Raw genomic sequence first — 26687 nt, forward strand, 5'->3', positions numbered from 1 at the left:
AGCAGTCCTGACCTGCGCTCCGACCTACAGGGAGGCACCATTTCCACTTACAAGGTACCTCTCGGACCGGGGGCGAGAGCAAAGTTGCCGAAACGCCTTTATCCCCCCGTGCCCAGAGATGGAGAACGTCTCCCGACCACCCGGGCTGTTTCCATTCGAGGTGTGTGGGAGGCTGAGGGGGCCGGGGGTCGCCCCGCGAGGCAGGGTGCGGGCTCCGCGCCGCGGGGCGCGCAGGGCGAGTCTGCGGGTCCGGGGTGCGGGGGGCGGGGCGCGGGGCGCGGGCGGGGGCGCGGCGCGCGGGGGGCGGGCCGGGCCGCGGAGTCCAGCCCCCCCGCAGGCGGGGCCTCCCGGCGGGCTCCTCCCGCCGCCCACCTGCCCCGCCCCGCCTCCGGCCGCCGAGGGTCCCGCGGCGGCGGCGCTCCGGCCTGTCCCCCGGCACCCGACTGGCGCCCGCCCCCCGCCGCCGTCGCCCGCCCCGCCGGCCGGCCCGCGGCGCCCCCCGCCCCGCCCGCCTCCCCGGCCGCTCGGCGCTTCCTCCATGGGTGAGTGCGGGGCCCCCGGCCGGCCCCGCGGAGCAGGCCTGCCGGTCGGGCTGCCTCCGCGCCGGCTCGAGGAGGGGCTCGGGCGGGGGGCGCCGCGGGCCGGCGGGGCGGGCGCGGGGAGCCGTGGGGAGCCAGGGCGCGCTCCTTACCCCGCTCTGGGGAAGGCCCGCTCAAGGTGGGAGGTGGACGCCGGTGTCGAAATCGGGGCGGTGGGGGTCCAAACTCTGCCCCCATGTTGGGGCCCGCTTCAGCAGCACCCCTTCCCCTAGCCCTGCAGGCTGGCTGGGGCGGGCAGCCTCTCTGCCCCTTCCCTGCCCCCCTCCGCTGCTGCGCCCCAGCCCCTGGGAAGAGAGGCAGCTAGGAGGGGGCCAAATTCCGGGTCAAAGATGGACCGTGGGGAAAGGGGACACCTCGGCCCCTTGAGGAGGAGTCCATCCACAGAGGCCGAGATGTGGAGGGCAGGGGTGAGAAGGGATCGCGGACTGGCAGCCCAACGGGGATCCCCCAGGAAGTCTGGAGCCCCGCAAGGTCACTGAGCTACCCCCGCCCCCCACTAGTGGGACAGAGGGAGGGAGCCGCTTATTTCCAAAGACGTTTTCTCCCCGTGGAATCTGGATAATTTCCCTGGGGAACTGCAACAAGAAAAGGACTCTGCAAACAGATTCCCGTGCAGATAAGTTGGCATTTAAAAGAGAAAGGGACACTGACCTCCTTTGAAGGGAGGATTGAGGAGACCGCTCCACCCATCCTCTAGTCTGGAGGCCACCGGGGGCCCCAGGGCCGCCTGGGTGCCCCCCGGCCTGGGGCACAGCTTCCCTGGGCCCCACCCGACTGATAACCACTGCTTCTCTCTTCTGCAGACGACCAGAGCCTGGCGGAAGAGAAAGGACTGCGCTGTCAGAACCCAGACTGCATGGACAAGGGGCGCGCAGCCAAGGTAGGGAGGCTGGAGGGCCTGGGTTGCCAGGAGCAGAGGGGACAGTGCTCTGACCCTCTCTCTCTCCAGGCCTGGATACCCACAGGGCCCTGGCAAGGGTGCAGCTGGCCCAGCCACGGTGTCATCTGGGTTCAAGAGTGGGTAGGGCCCTGGTTTAGGAGGCAGAGGGCCTGCCCTTGACTCAGAAACAGCAAAATGGAGGGGCCTTCTGCTAGCCGGGGGAGCACGGGTGCCCCAGAGCCCTTTCCTGCACTGTAGTCCTTGCAGCCATGCTGAGGTGATGGGAGCTGTGGCCCCATGTCACGGATGAGGAAGCTGAGACCCAGGAAGGGAAGCCTCCCCCCCCCCGCCAGCCGGAGGTTTTGGTCCAGTGTTCAGTCGGCACCCTTCCTGCAGCACTGGGCCACTCGTCAGGCCTGGGCATGGATTGGGGACACTTAGGGTAGTGGGTGAGAGCGACTGTGCTGTGGAATGACAAAGGGAAGAAGGGACAACTGGTCCTGAAGGGCCAGGACTTGGGAGCCGGGAGCAGGGCAGAACGAGAGGGAGGATGATAAATATTGCCGGGCGATTCTACCCACAACGCGCCAGGCTCGGTGCCCCGTGCTCTCTGTCCCCATGTGCTGCTGGTGGCAGCTCTGCTGGGAAGGCCTGGGTGCCCTGGTTTCCAGAAGAAGAGACCAAGGTTCAGAGAGGTCCTGTGACTTGGCTGAGGCCCCACAGCTCATGAGAGACCAAGCCAGGGCTTGAACCCAAGTGCCGCCTCTTCCAGCATGCATTTGAGTGACGACGATGAAAACCTCCAGCGCTTACTGGGTCGGGCCTGGGAGCTGAGGGCCCCCTGTCTCCTCCTTCTGGCCTTCGGAGGTGCGTCCTGTCATTATTCTTTACAGATGAAGAAACTGAGGCTCAGGGAGCTAGTGGCTCACCCAAGGACACATGGCTGCGATGTGGTGGAGCTGGGATTGGAACCCAGAGCCCAGATCTGTGTCATGGCAGAGCCTGTGTTCCGAACCGCCCTGTAGCTCAGCTCTGCCAGCTGCAGGAAATTAAAAATGCCACCCTCCCACCGCCCAGCTCCCCCTACCACCCCCCTCCGCCCAGACACATGCTCATACATTCTGTACAGGAAGACCAGGTTAGAAGGAACATGGAGGACTGTTCTGGGGGCGGGGACAGGAGGGGGAGGCTTTCAGTTGCCGTGGTCACCAGGCAAGGGGGTGGCTGTGATGTCAGACACAACGTGCCGGCTCGGCTGATGCCTGGCACTGGGGCTCTGGTGTTGGCTGGTTGCCTCTCTCCCAGATGGGGGCTCCTGGCAACACACCGGCCTCAGCAGCCCCCAGAGTACATCCTACCAGGGGCCCTTCCTGCAGGCAGCTGCTCCTGGGCCAGGCGCCCGAGCCGCTACAGACAGGGGCAAGGGTGGGAGGTTCCCCTCCAGAGGGGAGGCCTCTGAGTGGCGACCAGGTCTCAGCGAGTGTGGGCCTTCCATGGCCTCTAGGTCCTAGCTCCAGCCCAGCCCTGGCCTGCCCGGAACTCAGCGTGGCTGACATTGGCCAGAGGGTCACCCAGCCTGCAGGGGGAGAGTCCCAAGTCCTGTCCCCAGGGGGACCCCTGTTAGGACCAATGGCGCAGACTCACTTTGGGGACAGGGACGCCTGAGTGATCAGAGGTTGGGGGGGCCAGTGAGGGCAGACATCTTGGAGAAGTTGGCCCCCAGTGGAGGAGAAAATAGAGGCCGAGCAGCAGACAGGACTGGCCCAGGAAGGGGGGGCCGCCGCAGACACAGGAGAGGGCAGGATATGCGGGGCAGGAGGCTTGTCTTGTAAGGGGTCAAGTTGGCTGGAGCAGAGAGTGAGAAGAGAGAAGGCGATTGACATCCTGCTCTGGTGAGGAAGAGGAGCAAAGACTGTCCTTGATGGTGGGAGTCACCACCACTGAGCAATCAGGCTTGTGCACCAGGTGCGGCGTTAGGCCCTCATGCTTGTCTCCCTGAGCCCACAGAGACCTCAGGAGGAAAGCCTGATTCTCATGCAACGCGAAGAAAATGGGCCCAGAGAGGAGAGACCTCGCCCACCTGGCACAGCCTGATGAGCAGAGCTGGGTCTGGAGGGGAATCCAGAGCCTCGTTCTCGCTCCTCCCCAGCCGAGGCTCGGAAGGCTAGCAGGATATGACTAGCTTTTTAAAGGAGATGACGTCATTTGTGCACTCACCGAACGCATCTGCTGTGCCAGGCCCCGTTCTAGGCCCAGGGCCTTCTGGAGCCGACATCCTAGCTCCGCTGGGAGGAAGGGAGAAGTCAGGACGTGGGTTTGCCCAACTGGTCCCCAGGCTTTGGGTTAGACTCTCATGGGTGCTGGGGTTCCCCCCCACCCCTGGAGTTTGTTCTGGGAGACAGGCTCCCGGAGGAGGCTGCTGGTGTCCCTAGGAATGAGGAGGCGTTGGGGGGTAGGAAGGTGAGTGAACAGGGAGGCATGCTGGGGTTCTGAGGAGGGAGCCGGGCCAGGGCATGGCAGGCGGAGGCAGAACCGGACAGGGAGCACCCAAAGGTCAGGGCTTCCGAGACCGCAGGAGAGAAGTTATATCCCTGCCCCTCCTCAGGGTGAAGGTGTGGAGAGTAGCCCACCCCTGTGAACTCTGGGGCCAAAGCCCACTCCTTCCCAGCTGTGCAGCCCTGGGCAAATCACGACGCGTCTCTGACCTCAGTTTCTTCATTGCAAGCTGAGGCTTCTCGGGTTGGGGGAAGGATGAACATGGGGCTCAGATGTGCAGTGCTTAGCGTGGAGTGTGGTATGATGGAGGTGTTCAGGAGAACGCTGGCCCTTCACGTACCACGGAGGGGAAGAGAAACCCCTCAGCTGGGGGTGTGCCCTCCTCCCCTTCCTGAGACCTGAGGGCTCCCCGGCTTCCATCCCAGACCCCAGCTGGCCCCACCCCGCATGGCAAAGGTTTACGGCGCATCTGTTCTATTCCCAGGGCAGGTGGAGCTTGGAGTCTCGGGAAGGAGGGAGATGAAGGAAGTATTATTTCCCCCTTCTTGGGGAGGGCCAGGCGATGACACAGTGGGTACCCAGCCCCCCTGCAGAGAGATCACAGGACAGATGGTGTCTTGACTCCCCAGCTACTGGAGGGGCCCCCTTGAGGCAGGTGCTCTGGTCACAGTCTCTGCAGGGCACCGCAGGCCACCAGGGGACATGGAGGAGGGCTGACACAGGCCCAAGGGACACTGGCACATGACACTGGAGGGAATTGATTTATCCTGGAGATGGGACCCTCAGGGTATCATCATAAAAGGTAATGATTCTAGCAGTCGCCCTTCATTCCTGCGTCCCCGCAGGAAACTCTTCTTGTCCTCACACCCACCCTGTGCAGTAGGGACCACCCCATCTCCCCGTCTCCACCTTCCTGACAGGACACCGAGAAGAAGGGAGTTCAATGACTTGCCACGGTCAGGCCGGGACTCACACCAGATCTGTCTGTCCCCAGAGCCTCCCTGTTTCTAAGGATCTGTCAGGAGGAAAGGGAGGTGAATTTTCCTGCCCAGCTCCAAAGGTCCTGGCAGGAGGGGGAGCGCACCCCAGTGTACAGGCTGTGATCACCCCATTCCTTTTTTTTAAGGTAAATTTAAAATTCTCACTCAGATTTGGTGTTGGTGAGCACCCCGTTCCTAGAGATATTCAAGCAGAGAGTGGAGTTCCCCTCCAGTTTCACAGTAGGCTGTGAGGTGGCAGGGATGAGTCAGGAGGAGGGGTGCTAGGGAGGGGTGGCCGAATGAAGACCAGTGGACACAGGGCAGAGGAAGGGGCGGATCTGGGATCCTTGTGGGGAAAGAATGGGCAGGATGTGGTGAATAATGGGCGAGGGAGTCACCTATTCTCCCAGGCAAGGCTTTGGGGGTGAGAGGTGGCAGGCCACGGTGTCCTTGAGAGTGGCCAGAGTCTGGGGATTTCTGGGGGTGACTTCCAGACGCTGGTCAGCTGTAGACAGGTGGCAGTCCAGTCTGCAGCTGGGGGGAGTGGCCGGACCAGAGAAGCAAGGAGGAACTCCTGGGCTTTGGCGAAGTAATTCCCGGGGGGAACAGGTGAGGGCATGGGGTGCCTGGCCCCGGAGGCAAGGACAGAGGAACCCCCACATGGGCTATAGCCAAGATGAGCTGTCCTGGAGTGGACCCAGCCCCAGGGAGGTCAGCACCGCCAAAGAGGGCAGCGCCTGCCAGGAGGGAGAACCCGCTGCCCCCAGGCCCCGGCCTGGCAAGGGGCATCTAGATTTGGGAAAATGCAGGTGGGCCTGAGCCCCAGATCAGCCCCAGATCAGCCCCAGGCCCTAGGGGCCATGCCCGCCGCACCCACCTCACAACGTGGTGATAATTGGGGAAGGCGAAGGCGGGAGGTGTGCTTGGGGCCGGCTGCCTGACTCCTCCAGCGAGCCGCTTGTATCCCGTGCACTCCCCGCACCCCCTGTGCAGAGGGCAGAGTTACTCTGAACTTGGGCGGCCGGGAGAACGAGAACCGGGGAGCACCGGGGAGCACCGAACGGCGGAGCCCTGCCCGGCCTGGGCCAGGGGGAAAGAGGGGCGCCGAGATAGGCGGGCCCGGGGCTCCGGCGCCGTGGAGGGCACGGTCCAGAATCCAGCCGTAGAGAGCCTGGCTGGGGGCCATTCCGGGGCCGGCCTCGGCCCGCGGGTCCCTCCGCCGGACCCCCCAGGGGCTCCTCTCGCCGGCGGAGGCCGCTTCCTGCCGCGGGCCGTCGCCGGAGACCCGCGAGCTCCTGTCTTCACGCCCAGGGTCATTAAGGCCTGGGGACTTCGAACTTTCCGCACGTCTGGAGAGGGCCAGCGCCCTCGGGGCCAGTGACAGTCCCTACCCCCCGACCCCGAGATGACCCCCAAGCGCCCGCCGCGCTTCCTGCCGCCGCCCCCCCCCGGGCTCCGGCGCCCGCCCTCCCCCGGCTCCCAGCGCCCCCCCTCGCCCGCCGGGCGCTCGGATGGTACGTCCCGGCCCGCCCAGGTGGTAGCGCCCGCGCCGGCCTACCGTAATTCCCCTACGTCCCGCGCCCCGCGCCGGCGCTGCGCCGACTGAGCCCGCCCCGCGGCTCCGGTGCCCCCGGCTCCGCGCGGGCTCCCCCATCCCCTCCCCGCACCCAGGCCTTGGCAGCCTTGGCCAGAGCCCCAGCCACAGGGGCGGAGACCCATGTCCCTAAGGTGAGTCTCGCGGGGAAGCTGGGGACGAGACGGGGCTGGGATCGGGACGGCTGTGGGTCTGGGCACCAAGACTGCCCCCGAATTAGTGGGCAGAACCGGGAGTGGAGGGTCCCACGCAGTCCTAGGGCTGCGGCGGGGTATCGATGGGCTCCAGTGGCTCTGCCTCCATTTACTTGAGGGTGGAATGGGCTCCAGCTCCCGCCCCCGCCCCTGGGACTCTAGGGTGGGTTTGGCTCGGCGCTGTGGCCGTGAGGAGCTTATGGGGCCCCAGCCCCGGTGTGAGGATTGTTGGCAGGGCGAGAAGATTCCGGAGGGGCCTTGGCGCGGGGTGCTGGGAGGCTTCGGCGACCCTGCGGGCGCTGGGCGTCGGGGAGTTGGTCCCAGGCGGAAAGTCATCTCGAGGCCGGCAGGGGGCGCGCGAGCCTGAGCCTCAGGCGGCCTGGGCCGGCCAGGACCCGCTTGGGGGAGGGGAGACGCAGAGGACCCAAGAACCTGGAGAGGCCCCTGCTGGCCTTGATCAAAGACGTGGAAATGGAGGCGAGGGGGCCCTGGGTCCTACAAATTCCGAAGGAACCTTCCCCAGGTTTGCGGGGCTCCAGGAGGATTTTACTATTCTCTGTCCCTTGGCCAGGGTCCAGGCACACATTAGGGCCCAAGGGCCATCCCTCGGTAGAATATTCTAGAGAACTGCCCAATGCCCTCTTTGCACAGGTGGATGAGGGCGGGGGTAGGTGGAGCCCAGAAGCAGGTCTTCTGCAGCCCAGGCCTGCGTCTCCTCCCTCAGCCCCTCCCAAGGAGCCTTCTAGTTCACTAGAGAGAGAGGTGTCAGGAGAAGGCGCTGGCTTCAGTCCTAGGATCTTGGACTCCAGGATGTGGCACATTTGTGCAGGGACTGGGCAGGAGGTGAAGTCCACTGACCACAGCCTCTACCTCTCTCCTTAGCACTGGGTCCCAGCTGGACCGCTCCCTGGGATAATGGGGCGGGTAAGGGCCTTGCTGACTTCTGGGGCCTGTATGGTTAGCCTGGCCCGCAGAGAGGTTCTCTACACCCCTACCATCTGCTCAGCACAGGGCAGGGCCTTAAAGGAGGCTCTGCCTCCAGGTGGGCCCCAGAATCCAAGGGAGTGAGGCCCAAGCCTGGGGGGAAAGGAGGGGCTAGGTGGGCTGTTTGGAGCTAGGAGAGCCTCCTGGCAGAGCTAGCCCCACCCTGGCCAGCCTGCTCAAACCTGCAGCCTCCGCCCCTGGATTTCCAAGGTGCCACATGGGGCCTTGGGGACCAGTCGGCTCCCAGGGAAGCTTAGCCCGGGATCAGGAGCTTCTGGGCAGTCCTGTCCCTCTAGCCAAGATGCTCCATCCAGGCTGGTCAGCTATGAGCAGAGCATGAGCTGGACCCAGACCTATGGTCGTTCCTGGGCTAGGAATTCCTCTGTCCCACCAAAGACCAGGCCGGATCCCCAACCTGTTGTGGGGCTCGACTGCCCACCATCCTCTGCTTTGCTGGGGTTGGGGAGATGGTGCTGGGGGGAATGAAAGGGGGCTCCTGCCTCGGAGACTCCATTATTCATCAGCCCAGCATCTGGTTTCTGGGTATCAGTTTCAACAAGCCAGCCCTGACTCATGAGCCTGGAGCTGGGGCTGGGCTGAAGAGGGGCCCCCTCCCCAGGGAGCCAGGGGCTGGGACCTCTTTGTCCCTCGCATGGGCTATTTCAGCTCCCTCCCACAGAGGAGGTGGGGGCCCAGGAGATGGCTGAGGGCTTCCCCCTCCCCCGGTGCAGGGGCTGGGGTCTCTTTTCTTCCCTTTGCTCTACAGTCCTTGACCCTGAACTCTTAGTCCTGGGGCTCTAGGGCCCTGGTCCTCAAAGGAGCTGCCCTCTGCCTTGCCTGGAGGGTGCTTCAGCAGCAGCATGACTTGGGGAAGGCCAGGGCCTGGTCACTCGGGTGACCTCTGGTGCCCAAAACCCCTGGCACAGGTCTGGCACTCAGCTGTCAGTGCTGTGGGGCCGTGAGGACAGAGATCTGTGGTAGTAACTGTGCTGGCCATGCCGACAGGCCCAAGGTCACAGATGCTAGGAGGTGGAAGAGAACCTGTGGTCAGACGGTTGGGACGGCTTTGTTGACCATCAGCAGCAGGAAGGGACATCCAGGCTGAGACCTTCCCTGCCCCCATGGCCCACTCTGGCATGAAGACCCTTCTTCTGTCTTCCTCCGTCTGTTCTCATTAGTCTCACTGCGCACCTGCCATGGGCCAGACCTGTTCTTGGTGTGGACGATGAGTGTGGCCCAGACAGCCAAGGCCCCTGACCTTGGAGAGGACATTCTAGCATGGAGGAGTGATAATCGAGAAGCGAACAAAGAAGTAAATAAAGCAAGTTCAGGTAGTTTGGGATGCTTAGGAGGAAATAATTCTTAAGAGGACGGAGAATGAGGGATGCAAGGGGCTACTTATTCTGAGAGGAGGTGAAGCCCTCATTGACAAGGTGGCATTGAAGTGGGGGTCTGCTGCCAGCCGTTACAAGATCGGGGGTCAGAGAAGGCCAAGGTACAGGCGCTGAGCTTGGTGAGTCGCAGCGGTGAAGACAAGGCCCCCTAGGAGACCACCTCGAGGGACCTCGCAGGAGGGGAGGTGGGAGCCGGGCATGGTGGGATTTTATTCTAAGCCATTGGAGAGTTTTCAGTGGGGAGTGACATGATCAGGTTTTAGTGTTCAGAAGATTTGCCTGTGGTGTGGACAGGGACGGCTTGGGCTTTGGGAGTGGAGGTGGCCCTTGAAACCGGCGGGCTGGAGTGAAATGCTTGCTGCCTCTTCCGAGCTGTCTTCAGAGACCCCCTTGGTTCCCCACTACACCAGAAGGAGAAGGAGCTGTCTAGGGGATGGGTGGGGGTGGGGGGCTGATGACATCACCCCCCCCAGCCCCATACTTACTGAGATGGGGTCAGAAGTCTGGGTTTCAGCCCTGCCTGTGGCCTTTTATGTCCCTTTGCCCCCCAGCAGTGAATGGGGATAGTAGCGTCTGCCCCCACCTCTTGGGAATGAGTGGAAAAACTCTTTGACAAACTACAGTGGGGACCCCACCCTCACCTTACCCCACCCTACAGCGGGGACACCCATTCCCTAATCCTCCCCTCTCAGGCTTCCATGAGTGCGCCCTCCCCAGGGGGTGGGGCAGGCGGTAGGGACCCAGCCTGGAGCTGCTAAGATTCCCAATCTGGGGGAAAGCCGAGTTGGGCTTTGGGGTTTTCCTGACGCTCCTTCTCACCCAACTCCTGGGGGCTCCCAAAGGACTACCCCCTCCGCCCTTTCCACCAACATGCCTGCCTATCGCCCACTGCCTCATCCTGTCGTCCCCGGTGGCCCGGCGCCCTCCGTTCCAAGGCGCCACCGCAGGGCAGCGGGAGCAGGGTGTCGCAGGCTCAGGACTCAGGACTGCGGGCGGGCGCTAGGGTGGCCCTCAGGAGGGCGAGCGCCGGAGGGGCGGTCCGCGCAGTTGGAGGTCAGAGCAGAGACAGGCGCCCCTGGGACAGGTCACAGAGTGGGGTCCGAGGTCACGGGTGGGACTGTGCCCCAGTCCTGCCCCCCTTCTGCCGCAGTGTTCGGGGAGCTCCCTTGGGAGAGGGAGTGAGGGGGTCCGGGACCTGAGGCTCAGAGGCGGGGTCTCCGGGACTGCAGGGAGGGGTCTTTGCGCCCCAGACGTTGGCCTTGGGGGTGGGGAGGAGGGCAGGGCACGGCCCGGCGCCCGCAGGGCTGGGCTGGGGTCTGGGCTCCGCAGTGGAAGCGGGGGACGGCGGGGTGTTGCTGGGGGCGCCCCGGGGGCGGGGCTGGGGGCGCCGCGGAGCCGCCCCGGCGTGGCGCAGGCGGGCGGGGACCAGGCAGGCGGGGGCCCCGGGGTCCCGGCGCGCTCGGCCGGGGGCGGGCGCGGCCGCACAATGGCAGGAAGCGGAGCCCCGCGCTTTGTCCGGCGGGCGGCGCAGACCGCGGCTTCCTCCGGCCGCCATGGGGACGGGCCCCGGCGTCTCCGGGCGCCGCGCGGCCTCCAGGCCGGGCCCCGGGCTGCCCTGCCGGGCGGGGGGTCGCGCCCGCGACGGTGAAGGCCAGGTACGGGGCGCGGGGGGCGCGGGGCGAGGGGGCGCGCGACTGCCCGCCGCGCGGGATGCTTCCCCACCCCGCGACCGAGGGGGCCGGGCGGCGGCGGGGGCCGGCCAGCCCTGAGCCTTTTGTGTCTGGGGCTGCCTCCGGACACACCTGCGGGTCCCAGGCCCTGCGCTGGGCCCCCCCTCCCCCCCTTCCCTTCCTCTGTCCCGGCCCTGCCCACAGCCCCGTGCTCCCGCCTCTGGCCCCAGCCCTAGTGTGTGGGGGAATTCTGACTTCTGGTCAGAATTCTGACCCCATCCCCATTGGGGGGCAGCCTTGACCAGGCTCCCTAAAGGGCCCCTCTGTTATTTGTAAAGTTGGGGTCCATCCGCTGCCCTTGGAGGTCCTGGGTGATCTGGCCTTTCCATCCGGGGGGGCTCTCTGGGTTGAGCCCTGGAACTCCCCCCACCCACCCTGCTGCCCCTCCCCCACGGGCAGGGGTGCTGCTGCCCTCAGAGGGCAGCCAAGGCGGAGAGTAGGCACCTTGGTCTGAGAGAAGGTCCAAGAGTTTGGCTTTGGGAAGGGACTGCCCTGCTTTAGACCCTGGTTCCTGAGGAGAGCTGTGGAGACCCTGCTGTCTGGGGACGGAGGGATGAGAAGGGGTGGGGGACGAGCCTCGGAGCAAGAGGGCTGTGCCCAGCCCAGCCGGAGCTCCCAGTTAGGCTGTGATTCTTGGGGTGGGGGTGGGGGTTCCTGGAAGTTCATTGTCAACAGACCTGTTAAGTGAATAAACACCTACCTGGTTCAGAGCCGGGGCCTGCCCCTCACATGTCCCGCTGTCCCTGAGTGCGGGGGCTGCTGGGAGCCTGGGAGCAGAGGCCGTCGGCCACAGGCCGGGCACAGGCTCCCATCATCACCACCATCAGGAGTAGCCATGGTAACAATATTATGTTAGTAGTAATAGGAGCTGTGGTGAGACTCCCCAGAGCCCTCCAGAGTGGCAGGAAATGAGCGTTCCCGAGTGTCTCAAGGGAGACAAGTACCTTCACAGGGTGGGCACACAGTAGGTGCTCAATAAATAGTTGTTGAATGCTGAATCTGCTGTCAGGAGTGAATCCTCGTGTAAAAATCGGTTGTCTGTGTATTAGATTGGTTTAAAGATAGGCTTGTGGCAGGGAACCAGGGACTTGGGCTGGAAGGGTCCCAGAGGCCCTCTGCGGGACCCTTCCAACCTAGCATGTCCTGCCATGTCACCCCCCACTGTGCGACGGGGGCCTGGGTGACCCAAAGGTCAGTAGCCCTACCGCTCTGTTCCAAGCCTGGTACCAGCAAAATGAAGCTGTCAGGGAAATCACAAGAGGCCTGGAAGTGGGGGGTACCTGTGCCAGGCTGGCTGCCAGGCGGCCTGCAAGGGTGGGGGACGGCTGCCTAGCCCACAGACTGTGGGGCTCCTGCGCAGAAGGGGCTTAAGTGGGGTGGGCGCTTTCCCTGGATTCATTGTCAAGAGGAGAAGCTTGCAGCCTGGGGGGGGGGGGGCATCCAGAAGCCGCACAGCCAATGCTCACTCAGTCCGCAGCGCCCCAGGGACACCACGGTGTGGGCAGGCAGAGCTGTGGCTGAGGATAGCAGTTTTCATGCTATTTCGGAGTAGATAAAGTGAGGATAGAAACAGCGGCTCTGGCTGAAGGGCACAACTCAGCCCGCCCAAAGCCCCAGGGACACACTTGAAGACCATTTGAGGAGGGTGTGGCCGTGGGGGGCACCTGGCACTCAGGCTGCCATCGGGAATCTGGGCCATCGTGTCCACAGCCACCTGCCCAGGGCCCAGTCTGCCCCCTGCTTGCTGTCATTTCTGTGCCCATGGTTTTGGGGTTTTGTTTTTGTTTTTGTTTTTGTTTGTCTGATGGATGACTGGGGGGACACAGGAGCCAAACAGTGAGCCTCAAACTATGATTGCTTCTCTCTTGTCTCTATAGCCACTGCCCCCTCTCCCCAGGCTGTCCCGGGGCCAGCCTCCCCTGCTCCCCTCTCCCTTCTCAGCTACACATTAACGTGCTCGAGATCTAGGAGCTGGAGCTGCGTGGCACTGGCTTCGGGTCCGGCTCCACTGGCTGGTGACCCTAAGCAAGTTACTTGAAAACCCCCCAAGTCTCACTTTCCTCTTCTGTAAGATAGGGGCGGTCACAGCTTCTACCTCCTGGGGTGAGGGACCCTTAGCACAGCCCCCAGGCACACAGTGATCAGGTTCTAAGTCTAGATCAGACTTTTCAGCCATCTTCTTCTTTCTCCCTTTGACTCCTTCCTCTGCTGTCTCGAGGCCATCTGTCCTCACCCTGTCACCTTGGAAATGTCTGATCGGGTTCTCCCCAGCCCAGAGCCCTCCAGTGACCCTCCATCGCCCTACTTACTGTATTAAGCAAGTATTCTCTGAGCAGCGAGGACTGGAGATAGGGCAGTGAGTGGGACAGACTAACATCACTGTCCTCGGGGCTGGCGAGGTGTGGAGGGAGCAGAGAGAAACAGGCAGGCTGCTCCCTGGCAGACAGGGAGTGTGAAGGGACAGTGATTTTAGAGTAAAGGTCCGGGGAAGAGCATTCCAAGCCGAGGGAGCAGGAGATGCAGGGCTTCCGAAGCACAGGGGCATGGGGGGGGGGGGTGGCGCGGAGGGAGCCTGGATGGCAGGACAGGGCACGAGGCCCCCCACGGTCACCGCACAGGACTCTGGCTTTTCCTGCAGGGAGACGGGAAGCCGCCGAGTGTTTTGTGCAGGGGCCACTCGGGCTGCTCGTGGCAAGCAAATGATTGAGGGCAAGGGTGGAAACAGGGAGGCCAGTTATGAGGTCATCGTTGTGGGTGGGGTGAGAGGTGACCCTGACGGAGGCCAGGGGGCAGCAGTGGGCCAGTGGGCGTGGGTGGCTTGAAGCTACCCATAGTGAAGGGAGGGCCGCCAGCATTCTCGCCCAGGCTGAGGTGTGACAGAGATCAGACCCCAAGGATTTTGGCCTAATGGATCCTTTTCCCCGGGGGCTGCCATAACACGGAGCGCGCACCGGGTGGGCAGGAGTTCATCCTCACACGCACAGAGACCCACACAGTGTTGTGGCGGCGGCGTCATCTGCCTGTATCCTTGTCTCTGTCCCTCCTCATCTGGTAGGACCCTGCCCGGAGGACTGTTAGAGCCCAGCATGACCTCGTCTTCACTACTGGCATCTGCAGGGACCCTATTTCCAAATAAAGCCATCCTCTGAAGTCCTGGGCATGAGGACTTGACCTGTCTTTCTGGGGGGCTGCTGTTCAGCCCCATGCCCCCCGCCCCCAAAAGCAGCAAGGCACTGCCGTCGACTCTAGTTCAGGGAGCCGCATGGGACAGTTGAGGAGCTCACGTGTGGACGTTTGCAATCTGACATACTCCTTAGGATCCAAGGGGGAAGCCACCAACGGTCTGGTGTCCTGGGTGAGGACGTCCCTGAAAGTTGACCTCTGGGAGGCACCAGCCTGTAGACAGCGGAGTCATGTGACTTGGGGGGTGGGTGGGTGGGCCATGGGCGGGGAGATGAGCGGGAAGTGGACAAGGGGGGCTGAGAGCTGCGGGGGGATAGCAGAGCATGAGGCTTGGGGGACCACGGAGGACTAGATGGTGTGAGAGAGAGCACCTGTGCCAAGGGCTGGGTCCCATGGGTGGACTTAGAAACACGGCAGTGGCTGGGGGCCCAGGAGGAGGGCGCTGGGGGGATGGAAGGGGAAACGAGGGGAGAGGGTCTGAGAGAGAAGAGGAGACTTTCTAAGGTAGAAAAATCTTTGCAACCATTGTAGTCCTATTCGGTTTAGGCAGACATCACCAGTGGGTGTGAGAACCCTGGAGTGTGCGGTTGCTGGGGCTCCGGGTATCTCGGAGTATCCCCCTACAGGCTCCTTATTCATCCCAAAGAGAAAAAGGACCTTTACACAGTACAGGGGGTCCCCAGGTGACCCGGCAGCCGGCCGCATGGAGGGGGGTGCTGTCCACTCTCTCATGTCCCTGCCCAGATGCTCGGCCTGAAACCGCCCAAGGTCCTCCGGAAGGATCCCGGTGGAGGGGCCTTCTGCCAGACCACTGGTTTGAATGCTTCAAAAGTGTCGATGTCCTGAAAGAAAACAACAGAAACATGTGGAAAACTCGTCCTTAAGGGAATAAACAGAGACAACTGAGAGTGTGTGTGAATCTTGAACAGGCTCCTGTGTGGGAAAACAAATCCGTAAAGGCCGTGGTCCAGACAGATGGGCGGATGCAAGCTTAGACTATGGACAGGTCATATAGCCGTGATCAGTTTCCCAACCGTGACAGTTGTATTGGGGTTTTGTAGGAGAATGGCCGTGCTCTTCCACACCTGGGGAGGGGGAAATGAGAGGGAAGCACAGTGCGACAAATGTTCACGACTGGGGAAGCTAGAGGGGTGTGTGGAGGTCACTGTACCGTTCTTACAATTTTCTGTAGATCTGAAATACTTAAAAATGGAAAGCCAGGGAAGACACGTTAATGAGTACTGGCAGGGAAAACGAGGAAGTGGTCAGGATGGAGACCTGTTTCATGGGGTCTCACTGAAAGGGGGTGCGAGAAGCTGGAGGTGGAGAACAGGGCCTGTGAGCCAAAGGTCAGGGAGCCTGATGCTGTAGGGGAGGGAGGGTGCTGAGCAGCTCCGCACCCTGGCAGCTGGGCTGCTCTCACTGGCAGGCGGGCTGGATTGGAGCAGGGCGAAGCCCCCCCAGTGCGGGGCAGGTGGGTGGACCTGGTGGGGAACAAGGAAAGTGGGAAGCAGAGTGGGCTGGAGGTGAGCTGTGGGAGCCAGAGGGCAGAGGACGAGGTATGGCGGTCATCCCCAGGGATGGGGGAGAACATAGGGTGATAGAGTAAATACGGTAAATACCCGGGTTGGGGGGGTGGGCACTGCCTTAGCACCAGATGCCAGTGCCTTTCCCGGACTCTGGCATCACCCCCTTCACCCCATGCGAGGTTGCATGCAGGGACCAGACACGTCACAGAACTTAGGGCAGAGGGGCTGGTGGTGGGGGGCGGACAGAAAGGGCTTTGCCGGTTCTGACACAGAGCTGGCCGAACCAGATGTCACCCCTGAGCGTTTTGCGGTGCCCTTCCTTCCTGCACCCCGGGAAGAGGCCCTGGTTGCAACTGCCTCGTGGTTCCTCCCTGGAAGTGACCCCTCCACACTTTGTTCTTCGAGGGCAGGGATCTGCTTTTCTCGGCGGATCCCTCAGAATGGACACATAGTGGGGCTGGGGGACTGTCCACAGAGTGAATTAAGGAGCATGAGGCCGCCCGTGGGGAATGGATGGCTGAGAAACGAGCAGCCTTGGGAGCGACCAGGAGCCTGGGCCTGTGGCCTGCAGTGATCTGGGCCGCCGCGGTGCCCGCTGCCACTGTGCCCGCCGGGGGCCCTCCCTGCCACCATCCCTCCTTCCCCAAAAGGTATGCCACCACGCTGAGTGCCAGCAGCTGCACCGCCGGGGACCCCTCAACCTCTGTGAGGCCTGTGACAGCAAGTTCCACAGCGTCATGCATTATGATGGGCACGTCCGCTTTGACCTGCCCCCCCAAGGTGAGCGTGGGGCGGGGCCCCAGCCCGTCCCCTCGAGTTCCCGGAGCAGCAGCAAACTCCCTGTCTAGGGGCACGGCGTCTTGGTAACTGTCAGAGCAGCAACAGAGCCGTCACAAGGACCGGAGCTGTGACCGGAAACAGTGAAACCCAAGAATGTTACCTCCCCTTTTGTGCTCCCGGTGTTTTAATAAGAGAAGAAGTCAGGGGACAGTGCCCCATCTCAAGAGCAGGCCTGTCTCTACCAGGTTGTGGGTCTGCGTCTCCAGGAGCTGCTCCTCCAGCTTGCCCCCGGGCCGTCATGGAAGAGTCCCCTTTCTTCTTGTCCTTAGGGCCGGGGACTGCCGGGCAGATCCCTCAGCCAGGCTGCCAGCAAGCAGAGGGGTGAAGGGTGGGGCGGGCAGGTCGCGGGAACAAGAAACCCCTCCTGCTGCACAGGGACCTGGCCCGGGCCCCGCTGGCAACCGGCTGTCTGGCCAGAAATGCCAGACCTGCCTCCCTTTAGAGCAGGTCGGAGGGATGAAAGGACTCTCTGCCTCTGCCAAGCCCCCAGGACCTTGGGTGTCATCACGGTGGTGGGGAGAGGAGGCCCGAGGGAAGAGCCGCCGTAGATGTCGGTCCCTTCCTGCAACGATCCCAGAGGCAGGACTTCCTCATCCTTATTTTATAGAAGGGTAAACTGAGGCCACAGGTGGGCTTGTACTGAAGGCGGGGCATCGCCTGGGGTGTCATCCCAGGGTCCTTGTGTCTTTTTGAGTCTAGCGATGGAGAGAGACGAAGCAAGGACGGAGCCCCTTCCTGTCCTCACAGACCTGCAGGGCGCTCGCTCCTCCGGGGAAGGGGGAGCCCAGGGTTGGCAGCAGGATGAGAAGGGGGCCAGAGAGGGAGGAGGCATGACCTTTCCTCTCACTTTACTCCAAAGGCTCTGTCCTGGCCCGGAATGTGTCTACCCGGTCATGCCCCCCGCGCACCAGCCCTGCAGTGGACTTGGAGGAGGAAGAGGAAAGCTCTGTGGATGGCAAAGGGTAGGTGGACAAAACAGACACTCTGATCTGAGATCCAAGACCAGAGGCTTCCGAAGGCCTGACTGGAGACCCTGCCACCGTGGATGCCCCGATTCCTGGCGGAGGCTGCCCAGCCTGGGGCCAGCCTCCAGCTCTGGGGCTAGGACTCGGCTGGACTAGGTACCACTGGGTGTGGCTCCTGCGTTTGGCCACCAGAGGGCGCACAGACCCTGTGGGCCTTGGGCTGCTGGAGCACACCTGAGTTATCTGTCACCCCTGGGGTGAGCAAGGGGCGGCCAGCCAGCCAGGGCCCATTCACATCCCACCCTGGTGAGGGCCTAGCCATGCCCTCTGACCTCTGCCCTCTGTCCTGCAGGGACCGGAAGAGCACAGGTCTGAAACTCTCCAAGAAGGCAAGAAGGAGACACACAGATGTAAGGAGTCCCCAGGCTGTCAAGGGGGCTCCTGCCAGCCCCTGCCCTTCCTGGGCCCGTCCCTTTCCATCCCCAAGGCTGGGCTTGTCTTCTCTGACCTCTAGGACCAGGGATGGGGTCTGGAGTGAGTGGGTCCCCCTCCCCCACCACTGTGCCCTGCAGCCCAGTACTGCCCACCTTAGCCAGGTACCAGATGCTACGGGAACTCCTCCCTTGGGCCAGAGGGATACAGGGGACCTCCCTGGGACCAAGGCAGGCTGGGGAGATCCCTGCATTCACTCCCATGCTGGGGTTTCCATCCTGGACCCTGGGAGAAGGTTCAGAGACAAGGGGCACAGAAGTGAAGAGACCCGTGCCCTTTCAGGACCCAAGCAAGGAGTGCTTCACCCTGAAATTTGACCTGAATGTGGACATTGAGACAGAGATCGTTCCAGCCATGAAGAAGAAGTCGCTGGGGTAGGGCTTGGTGGGGCCAAGGCAGAGGGAGTGGGGCGGGGGAGGGTAGGTATGGCTTCTCGAAGGTATAACGGTGTGTGTGTGTGTGGTGGCCTGTGAGTGAGCAGGTGTCCCACCCCTGGGCAGAGCCCCCCGTGTGTCCCAACCATGTGTGCGTGGCCCAGTTCCTGGATATGGCCCGGCACGTGACAGCATCTGCCCTGGTGTGCGGACCTGCAAGTGTGAGGGCGTGGGCATGCTGGCTTGTGTGGAGACCCGTGTAGGAGTGCGTGACCCTCTGTTGGCAGGTGTGTGTGTGTGTGTGTGTGTGCGCGCACACACCTGTATGTCTTGGTGCCTCTGTATGATCCTGTGGGTGTCTCCCTTCATCATCAGTAAGGTGGGGTGGAGCTGGAGCTGTGCCCAGGGTAGGGGGTTCTTCTGCCTGCCCCCTAACCCGTACCCCTCCCGTCCTGGGGCAGGGAGGTGCTGCTGCCGGTGTTTGAAAGGAAGGGCGTAGCCCTGGGTAAAGTGGATATCTACCTGGACCAGTCCAACACACCCCTGTCCCTCACCTTTGAGGCCTACCGGTTCGGGGGACACTACTTGCGGGTCAAAGGTGAGCGGTGAACCTGGCAGGCAGGGTGGCTGGGCCCAGGCTGGGGCCCCCGGAGATGGCTGCTTCTTCCCAGGCTCAGATTCCCACTGGCCACGGCCCTGAGCAGGCTCATTACCATACAGGTGTCTCTGCCGGGCCCTGGCTATAGGTGCTGGTGGGGCGGGGCCCCAGGCGAGGGCAGCCAGGTCTTGGTTTGGATCCTCAGGAGAGAGAGGTCTGTGGTCCCCTTCACCACTGGAGCTGAGGATCTCTCCTTCCCCCCAATGCTGCCCCAGCCAAGCCAGGGGACGAGGGGAAGGTTGAGCAGGGAGTGAAAGACTCCAAGTCCCTGAGTCTGCCAATCCTGCGGCCAGCCAGGGCCGGGACCCCCTCCTTGGAGCGTGCGGACCCCCAGAGCCGCCGGGAGAGCCTGGACATCCTGGTGAGGCACTGTGTCGGGACTGGGGGTGGGGAGCGGCTTCGGGGGAGGTCACCTGGGCCCCTCACCCCTCTCTTGGCCTTTAATTTCTCCCTCTGGAAAATAAGGCTGGCTCTGAGGACAGGGGACCCCAAGATAATGGGTCTTGTCTTTGAGTGTCTGCTGGTGTCCCAGAAGTGTCGGTGTGTGTGGGTCTGTGTTGTGGATCCGTTTGGGGCTGTGCTTATAAGTGCATGAAATATGCATGTGACTGTGTGTGCTTGGGGCCGGGGGGTGGTGGCCCAGGCGCATTTGTGCCTGGCTCGTCCAGCCCCAGAGCAGGTACGGATCTCAGAAGAGGTGGCCTCCCAGGGTGGGCGGCGTGCAGAAACCCTCCCACATCTCAAGCTTGCCGGAGGTCTAGGGAACCCGCTGTGGGGTGGGACTGCGGGAGCCGGGGTGGGCCTGGCCTTGATCCCCCTCCCTGGCCAGGCCCCTGGGCGCCGCCGAAAGAACATGTCGGAGTTCCTGGGGGAGACGAGCATCCCTGGCCAGGAGGCCCCCGCGTCTTCCAGCTGCTCTCTGCCCAGTGGCGGCAGTGGCGGCGGTGACAGCTGGAAGAACCGGGCTGCCAGTCGCTTCAGCGGCTTCTTCAGCTCGGGCCCCAGCGCCAGCACCTTTGGCCGGGTACGTGGTCCCAGGGGCCCCGGGCGGGGCAGCTGGCTGGCCCTGTCCCCTGACCCCAACCATGGGTGTCCTTCCAGGAGGTGGACAGGATGGAGCAGCTGGAGGGCAAACTGCACGCCTACGGCCTCTTCGGGCTGCCCCGGCTGGCCCGGAGGCTGCGCTTCGACCACGACTCGTGGGAGGAGGAGGGGGATGAGGAGGAAGAGGAGGACGACGCCTGCCTGCAGCTAGAGGACAGCTGGCGGGAGCTCATTGACGGGCATGAGGTTGGTACCACCGCGGCCCTTCTCTCCCTCCCCGTCCGGGCAAGGGGGACATTTCCCCCCACTTCATGGGGCCTTTCCAAGGACCCAGTGACAGGACTTTCTGTGGGATAGCCCTGCCAGGCTCCTGTCATCATTAACTCACCGTGGGGAAACTGAGGCAAGGAAGTGCAGCGCCACTTGGCTGTCTCAATGGGAGAGGAGGGCCCCGAACTCGGGGGACCTCCATGTACCCGCCGGGAAAAGGACGTGGCCTGCAAGGTTGCGTGCCCCCTCCCTGGTCATCCGGGCACACCCTGGACCTCTTGGCCGACCTGCTGCCCTTCCTGCAGAAGCTGACGCGGAGGCAGTGCCACCAGCAGGAGGCGGTGTGGGAGCTCCTGCACACGGAGGCCTCCTACATTAAGAAACTGAGGGTGATCACCAACGTGAGTGTGGGAGCACACCTGGCCCAGAGCCAGCCTGCCCCCCGGCCCCCGCCCCGTAGCCTCCCGCTGGGGGCCCTTGAGCAGAGTTTGGGGCTTTGCAGAAGGAGCAGGGGAAGGAGAGGGAGAAGGGAGGAGGGAGGAGGAGGTGAGTCCCACAGGCCAGGCACCTGCGGGGGACTGGGCAAGTGTGCGGCATCGGCCGGGTGGACACCGGGCTCATTGACTCAGTGATTATTCCTGAGCACTTGCTGTGTACGAGCTGTCCAGCAGCCGCGCCCTGGACCCCTGGACGCGGAGGCGGGGAGAGAGAGAGAGAGAGAGAGAGAGAGAGTGTGTGTGTGTGTGTGTACTTCAGCCAGGGGAGCGCACCTATCCTGAGCTTGGGGTTCATGGAAAACGCCCTCGTTGAAACTCGGAGGCTGAGCCAGGGCAGAGAGGGAGGAAAGAGCTCCAGGTGTGACTGCAAGGCGTCTCCCAGAGATGTCCCTGCGGGTGGGGGCGGGGCAGACGGACCCCCAGCTGGGCTGCGGAGGCTGGGCCTTTTCTGATGGGGTGAACCGGCTCTGTCCCAGGCTGCTTCAGGGTTTCCTGGGAGGGGGAAGGGGTAGAGGGGAGTCTGAGTCTGGGTGGGGCGTCGGGACCGGGACGCCCCCCAGCTGCCTCGCTCCCTGCCCCCACAGCTGTTCCTCTGCTGCCTCCTGAACCTCCAAGAGTCGGGGCTGCTGTGCGAGGTGAGGCGAGGCCTGGCGCCCGGGTGCCGATGGGAGGGGCGGGGCTGAGGGCGGGGCTTGTCGGCGGGGCGGGGCCGAGCGCACCTCCCGCCCCGCGCAGGTGGAGGCCGAGCGCCTGTTCAGCAACATCCCCGAGATCGCGCGGCTGCACCGCGGCCTGTGGGCCAGCGTGATGGCGCCGGTGCTGGAGAAGGCGCGGCGCACGCGGGCGCTGCTGCAGCCGGGGGACTTCCTCAGAGGCTTCAAGATGGTACGGGCCGGGCCGGACCCCGGCGGGGGCACTGCGTCAGGGCCGGGGCGCCAATCCCGTCTGGCCACCACCCCAGCCCCTCCCCCCCCCACCACCAGTGGCCCTAGAGGACCCCTAGTGCTCGGGGGCAAAGAATGCCGAGTCGGTCGCCGGGTCTGAACCCCACCAGGCCACCTGCCCTCCCTCCCTGGGGAGGGCGGTCACTTCCGCGGAAGTTCGTTTGGACACTGGGGTGATAACACTTGCCACACCTTGGGGTGGCCACGAAAGTCCCTTAAGAGGGGCTGGCGCAGGGCCCGGCCGCGAGAGCGCGCGGTGACCGGGCCTGTTCCGCCCCGGGCCAGTTCGGCTCCGTGTTCAAGCCCTACGTCCGGTACTGCCTGGAGGAGGAGGGCTGCATGGAGTACATGCGCGGCCTGCTGCGAGACAACGACCTCTTCCGGGCCTACGTCACGGTGAGCGCGGGCGGGGCCTCGGGACGGGGGGGCGGGTCCGGGGCGGGGCCTGGAGCCCGGGGGCGGAGCTTACCTGAGCCCCGCCCGCGCCGCAGTGGGCCGAGAAGCACCCGCAGTGCCAGCGGCTGAAGCTGAGCGACATGCTGGCCAAGCCCCACCAGCGGCTCACCAAGTACCCGCTGCTGCTCAAGTCGGTGCTGAGGAGGACGGACGAGCCGCGCGCCAAGGAGGCCGTCGTCACCATGGTAACCGGGGTGGCGGGCGGGGTCCCCCTCTGCCGCTCGGGGCCCTCCCCAGACCCCCCGGCCTGACCCCGCCGTCGCCCTCCCCGCTGCGCAGATCGACTCCGCCGAGCGCTTCATCCACCACGTGAACGCGTGCATGCGGCAGCGGCAGGAGCGACAGCGGCTGGCGGCCGTGGTGAGCCGCATCGACGCCTACGAGGTGGTGGAGGGCAGCAACGACGAGGTGGACAAGGTGGGGGACCCCTGGCCCTGCTGGAACGGAGGGAGGGCCAGACTGGCAGCCCGGGGCTGTGCTGGGAATCTCGCTTGAGGATGCCTGGGCGAGAGCGGGCGTCAGACCCTGACCTGTCTACACCTCCCCTCTCCCGCCTTCCCGCCCATCACCAGCTCCTGAAGGAGTTTCTGTACCTAGACCTGACAGCACCCATCCCTGGCGCCTCCCCTGAGGAGACGCGACAGCTGCTGCTGGAGGGGAGCCTGAGGATGAAGGAGGGGAAGGACAGCAAGGTGACTCCAGGGTCCATCCACCCCCAGGGCCCCTTCCCCACCTCCTGCTCTGTGGGTCTGGACCACCCTTTCCTGGGAACCTTCTGGGCCCTAGTTAATGGTTCTTAGCTGCCGTGTCCGTTGGGGCGGCAGTTCAAGAAGGAATGACTTTGTGGTCACTTGAGGGCTCCTGATCTGCCTGCAGTTTATTCTTTACAGATGTGGCAGCATGGGCACAGCCGGTGGGGCGCTGGGCCTGCCCACCTGCTGGTGCCATAAGGGTTCTTGGTTGGGGGGGTGCATTCCAAGAGCAGGTCACAAACAGCCCAGAGCCTGGCTTCTGAGCTATTAATCCCAGGTACATAACCCAGAGCCTGCAAATTGTGGTCTTAAAGATTTATTTGTTTATTTGAGAGAAAGAGAGTGCATGCAAGTGGGGAGAGAGGGAGAGGGCGAGAAACAGACTCCCCACTGAGAGCGGAGCCCGATGGGGGGCTTGATCTCAGGACCCTGAGATCATGACCTCAGCTGAAACCAAGAGTTGGATGCTCAACCAGCTGAGCCACCCAGGAACCCCCAAATTGTGGTTTTTAAAATCACAGATCATAAATTCCCTTTTGCTCTTTAATGTGAACTTTTTGCTGAAATAAATGATACGTACGTAGCTCCATGAAGGGATACCATCTTGCCCTTCATTTTAATTTTTTAAAAGACTTTATTTATTTATTTGAGAGAAAGAGAGAGCGTGAGCAGGGGGAGGGGCAGAGGGAAAAGCAGGCTCCCCACTGAGCAGAGAGCCTGACGTGGGGCTGGTCCCGGGACCCCGACATCGTGACCCGAGCCGAAGGCAGACGCTTAACTGACTGAGCCACCCAGGCGCCCCTCTCTTCATTTTAATTTTATTCTCAGGTTCATGGGAGGCAGGGAGCAGGGAAGGTGTTTGACAAAATCTGAGTGCCCCCAGCGACATCACCAAAGTGCAGTAAGGAAGGGCTTGTGCAGGGCCCAGCCCAGGAAAGGGTGTCACAGCAGACAGGCTGTGGTCCCAGGACCCTGGCCCTGATCCCGGCCTCGCCCGTTCCCCTTGCTGCCCCCCACCCCCGCAGATGGATGTGTACTGCTTCCTCTTTACGGATCTACTCTTGGTGACCAAGGCAGTGAAGAAGGCTGAGAGGACCAAGGTCATCCGACCACCACTGCTGGTGGACAAGATTGTGTGCCGAGAGCTGCGAGACCCTGGTGAGGAGCCTGGCCTGTTGCAGGCCAGTAACTGTGGCGGGCAGGGGCTCTGGTCCTAGCTGATGCTGACGGGAGCCCCTCCTCACCAGGCTCCTTTCTGCTCATCTATCTGAACGAGTTCCACAGTGCCGTGGGCGCCTACACGTTCCAGGCCAGCGGCCAGGCTTTGTGCCGTGGCTGGGTGGACGCCATTTACAATGCCCAGGTGGGAACCGGGTGGTGGGCTCTTGGGTGGGGGCCGGCAGGGCGTCCCAGCCGGGGGGTGGGGTGGGGGCTGTTCACAACCCCCTCCCCCACCGGCAGAACCAGCTGCAGCAGCTGCGTGCCCAGGAGCACCCAGGCAGCCAGCAGCACCTGCAGAGCCTGGAGGAGGAGGAGGATGAGCAGGAGGAGGAAGAGGACGAGGAAGAGGAAGAGGAGGATGGCGGGGAGAGTAGCACCTCTGCTGCCAGCTCCCCCACCATCCTGCGCAAAAGCAGCAACAGTCTCAACTCGCAGCACTGGTATGCCCCCACCACCACCACCCCTGCCAGCCAGAGCAGACCGGCCCCAAGGCACCTGACCCTGCACAGGGCCCAGCTGCTGCCCTTTCCTGCGAATGGTTTAGTGTAGGGTAGAGGGCTGTGCCACCCACCTGAGTCCAGGTGGGCTTGGCAAAGGGTTTTTAGCTGGAGCGCCAACTCTGATGGTCTGGTGTTAGCCGGGTGGAGAGCTGAGTCAAGGGTTCTCGAACTGTGTCCGGCCGGAAGGAGTGTTGTGGTGGTGCCAGGTGCCATTCCTGGGGTCTGCGTTATGGGCGCAGGAGTTGGGAGGTCGGGCTGGTGGGCCACACGCTTGCCACCGCTGAGCCGCCAGCTCCGGGGAGGCCAGAGGCTGTAGCTCTGTGGGTGCCCAAGCAGGGGATGTGGCAGGCCACCCGGGCAGCTGGCCTGAGCGTCTCCTCCCGGCTCTGCAGTGCTTCCGATGGCTCCACCGAGACCCTGGCCATGGTTGTGGTGGAGCCTGGGGAGACGCCATCCTCTCCGGAGTTCGAGGGCGGCCCCTTCAGCTCCCAGTCAGACGAGACCTCCCTGAGCACCACGGCCTCCTCTGTCACGCCCACCAGCGAGCTGCTGCCCCTGGGCCCCGTGGATGGCCGCTCCTGCTCCATGGACTCCGCCTACGGCACCCTCTCTCCAACCTCCCTGCAAGACTTTGCGGCCCCCGCCCCTGCGGGGGAGCCAGTGCCCCGGCCCCCAGAATTGCCACAAGCCCCCTCACCCCCACCCTCACCCCGCCTCCGGCGCCGCACACCCGTTCAGCTGCTGCCCCGTCTGCCCCACCTGCTCAAGTCCAAATCTGAGGCCAGCCTCCTCCAGCTGCTATCAGGGGCCACCACGTGTGGAGCGACCCCCGCGCCCAGCCGCAGTCTGTCAGAACTCTGCTTGGCCGTCACAGTCCCTGGCACAAGGACTCAGGGTTTCCCTCGGGAAGCTGGGTCCAGCTGGGCTCGCCGGGGGCCACAAAACCCTGGCCGTGGCTCTGAGCCATCAGAGCTGGAGGGCAGAACCAGCTGCCTGGTGGGGGAGCCCGAAAGACCCGCCAGGAGGAGCAAAGAACTGCCCAGGGTCCAGCCCGAGCCCCCCCCAGGGATCTCTGCCCAGCACCGGAAGCTGACGCTCGCCCAGCTGTACCGAATCAGGACCACCCTGCTGCTTAACTCTACGCTCACTGCCTCGTGAGTGGCCTGGGGTCGAAGGCCGGTGGCCCGGTGTGCCGGCAGTGGGGGGTACTGAGCCTCAGGAATGGGTAGGGGCACTCTTAAAGCTGGGAGCAGGTGGCATGAGCGGATGGGGACGGGGGCTCCAGAGCCTACACGACGGTGTCTACAGCGGGCGGTGGGGAAAGGGCCTCAGAATTCCGGTGGGGCAGAGAGGGTGGCCAGAGCCCCTCCGAGTGGCATCAGCCAGGGAAGGACTGTCTCTCCCTTCCCCTCTCTTGCAGGGAGGTCTGAGCAGAGGGAGGCCCCCAAGGGAGCCCCTGACCGAGCAACGGCAGACAGCGTGCCTCCTGGGGCATCCCGCTCCCAGCTCTGGCTGCTGCCTGTTCCCGCAGGAGCCAGAGTGCCGGGCTGGACCCCCGACTTGCACTTTGCCAGACTGGATGGAAGCGGAGGAGCATTCAGCTGAGCTCCAGGCCCAGACTGCAGTACTTCCTCAGGACCCCCAACAAGGCCACCTTCACTAACCAGTCCACCCCCCCCCCCGCCCCGGTCCTCCCCAACCCCACAGAGTCCCTTGCTCGCTGCTCCTGGATCACCCGCCCCAGGCTTCTGGGCTGGGCTCCAGGGTGGCCCTTCCCCCTCCAGCCTCATCTGGCCCCAACTGGGATGTTTGTTCCCCTGGTCTGGCCTTCTTCCCTCCCAGTCCCACAGGCCACCCCAGGCTTGGGTTCGGCTCTGTGTAAGTTTGCATATTTATTGAGCTTTTGATTCTTTTATAAAGACTTGTATATACTACTGGAAGGAGTCCTTTGCTTTTGGAACCCACCCCTTTCCTGACTCAGGTGCGCTGGAGCCCTGGCGCAGGTACCTGTCACTCCTGTCCCCCTCCACGTGTGGTAGGGCACCACTGGAGGAGACCGTGAATGAGCACTAGTGAATTAACACAGCAGCACCCCAAAATCAGCCCCACCC

General features: G+C 63.5%; 1 protein-coding gene across 6 annotated transcripts; it reads left to right on the plus strand.

Moving 5' to 3' along the window:
- PLEKHG5 (pleckstrin homology and RhoGEF domain containing G5) lies at positions 1 to 26504 on the plus strand. Of its 6 annotated transcripts, none has more exons than XM_080800662.1 (22): positions 1 to 54; positions 1403 to 1479; positions 16214 to 16343; positions 17263 to 17365; positions 17721 to 17778; positions 18143 to 18234; positions 18696 to 18832; positions 19108 to 19253; positions 19722 to 19916; positions 19994 to 20182; positions 20512 to 20607; positions 21288 to 21338; positions 21439 to 21588; positions 21933 to 22043; positions 22139 to 22288; positions 22383 to 22520; positions 22676 to 22795; positions 23881 to 24013; positions 24103 to 24218; positions 24317 to 24516; positions 24969 to 25730; positions 26108 to 26493. In XM_080800662.1, exons 2-22 carry the CDS (start codon positions 1456 to 1458, stop codon positions 26481 to 26483), a joined length of 3477 nt encoding a protein of 1158 aa, XP_080656788.1. In that variant the 5' UTR covers positions 1 to 54; positions 1403 to 1455; the 3' UTR covers positions 26484 to 26493. The 6 variants fall into 6 exon arrangements, with proteins under 6 accessions (XP_080656788.1, XP_080656792.1, XP_080656789.1 ...); XM_080800666.1 differs by lacking the exon at positions 1 to 54 and adding an exon at positions 142 to 160; XM_080800663.1 differs by lacking the exon at positions 1 to 54 and adding an exon at positions 451 to 542 and having other exon boundaries at positions 19186 to 19253.
- Positions 26505 to 26687: the final 183 nt, after the last annotated feature.

Source organism: Martes martes, assembly GCF_963455335.1.
Source record: "Martes martes genome assembly, chromosome: 4".
In the NCBI taxonomy this organism is placed as follows: domain Eukaryota; kingdom Metazoa; phylum Chordata; class Mammalia; order Carnivora; family Mustelidae; genus Martes; species Martes martes.

Excerpts from the sequence above, each read along its gene's own strand:
- PLEKHG5 (XM_080800661.1), top strand. Across the intron at positions 19,917-19,993 it reads GCGCCAGCACCTTTGGCCGG|GAGGTGGACAGGATGGAGCA; the intron begins GTACGTGGTCCC and ends GTGTCCTTCCAG. Across the intron at positions 22,289-22,382 it reads AGGAGGCCGTCGTCACCATG|ATCGACTCCGCCGAGCGCTT; the intron begins GTAACCGGGGTG and ends CCCGCTGCGCAG.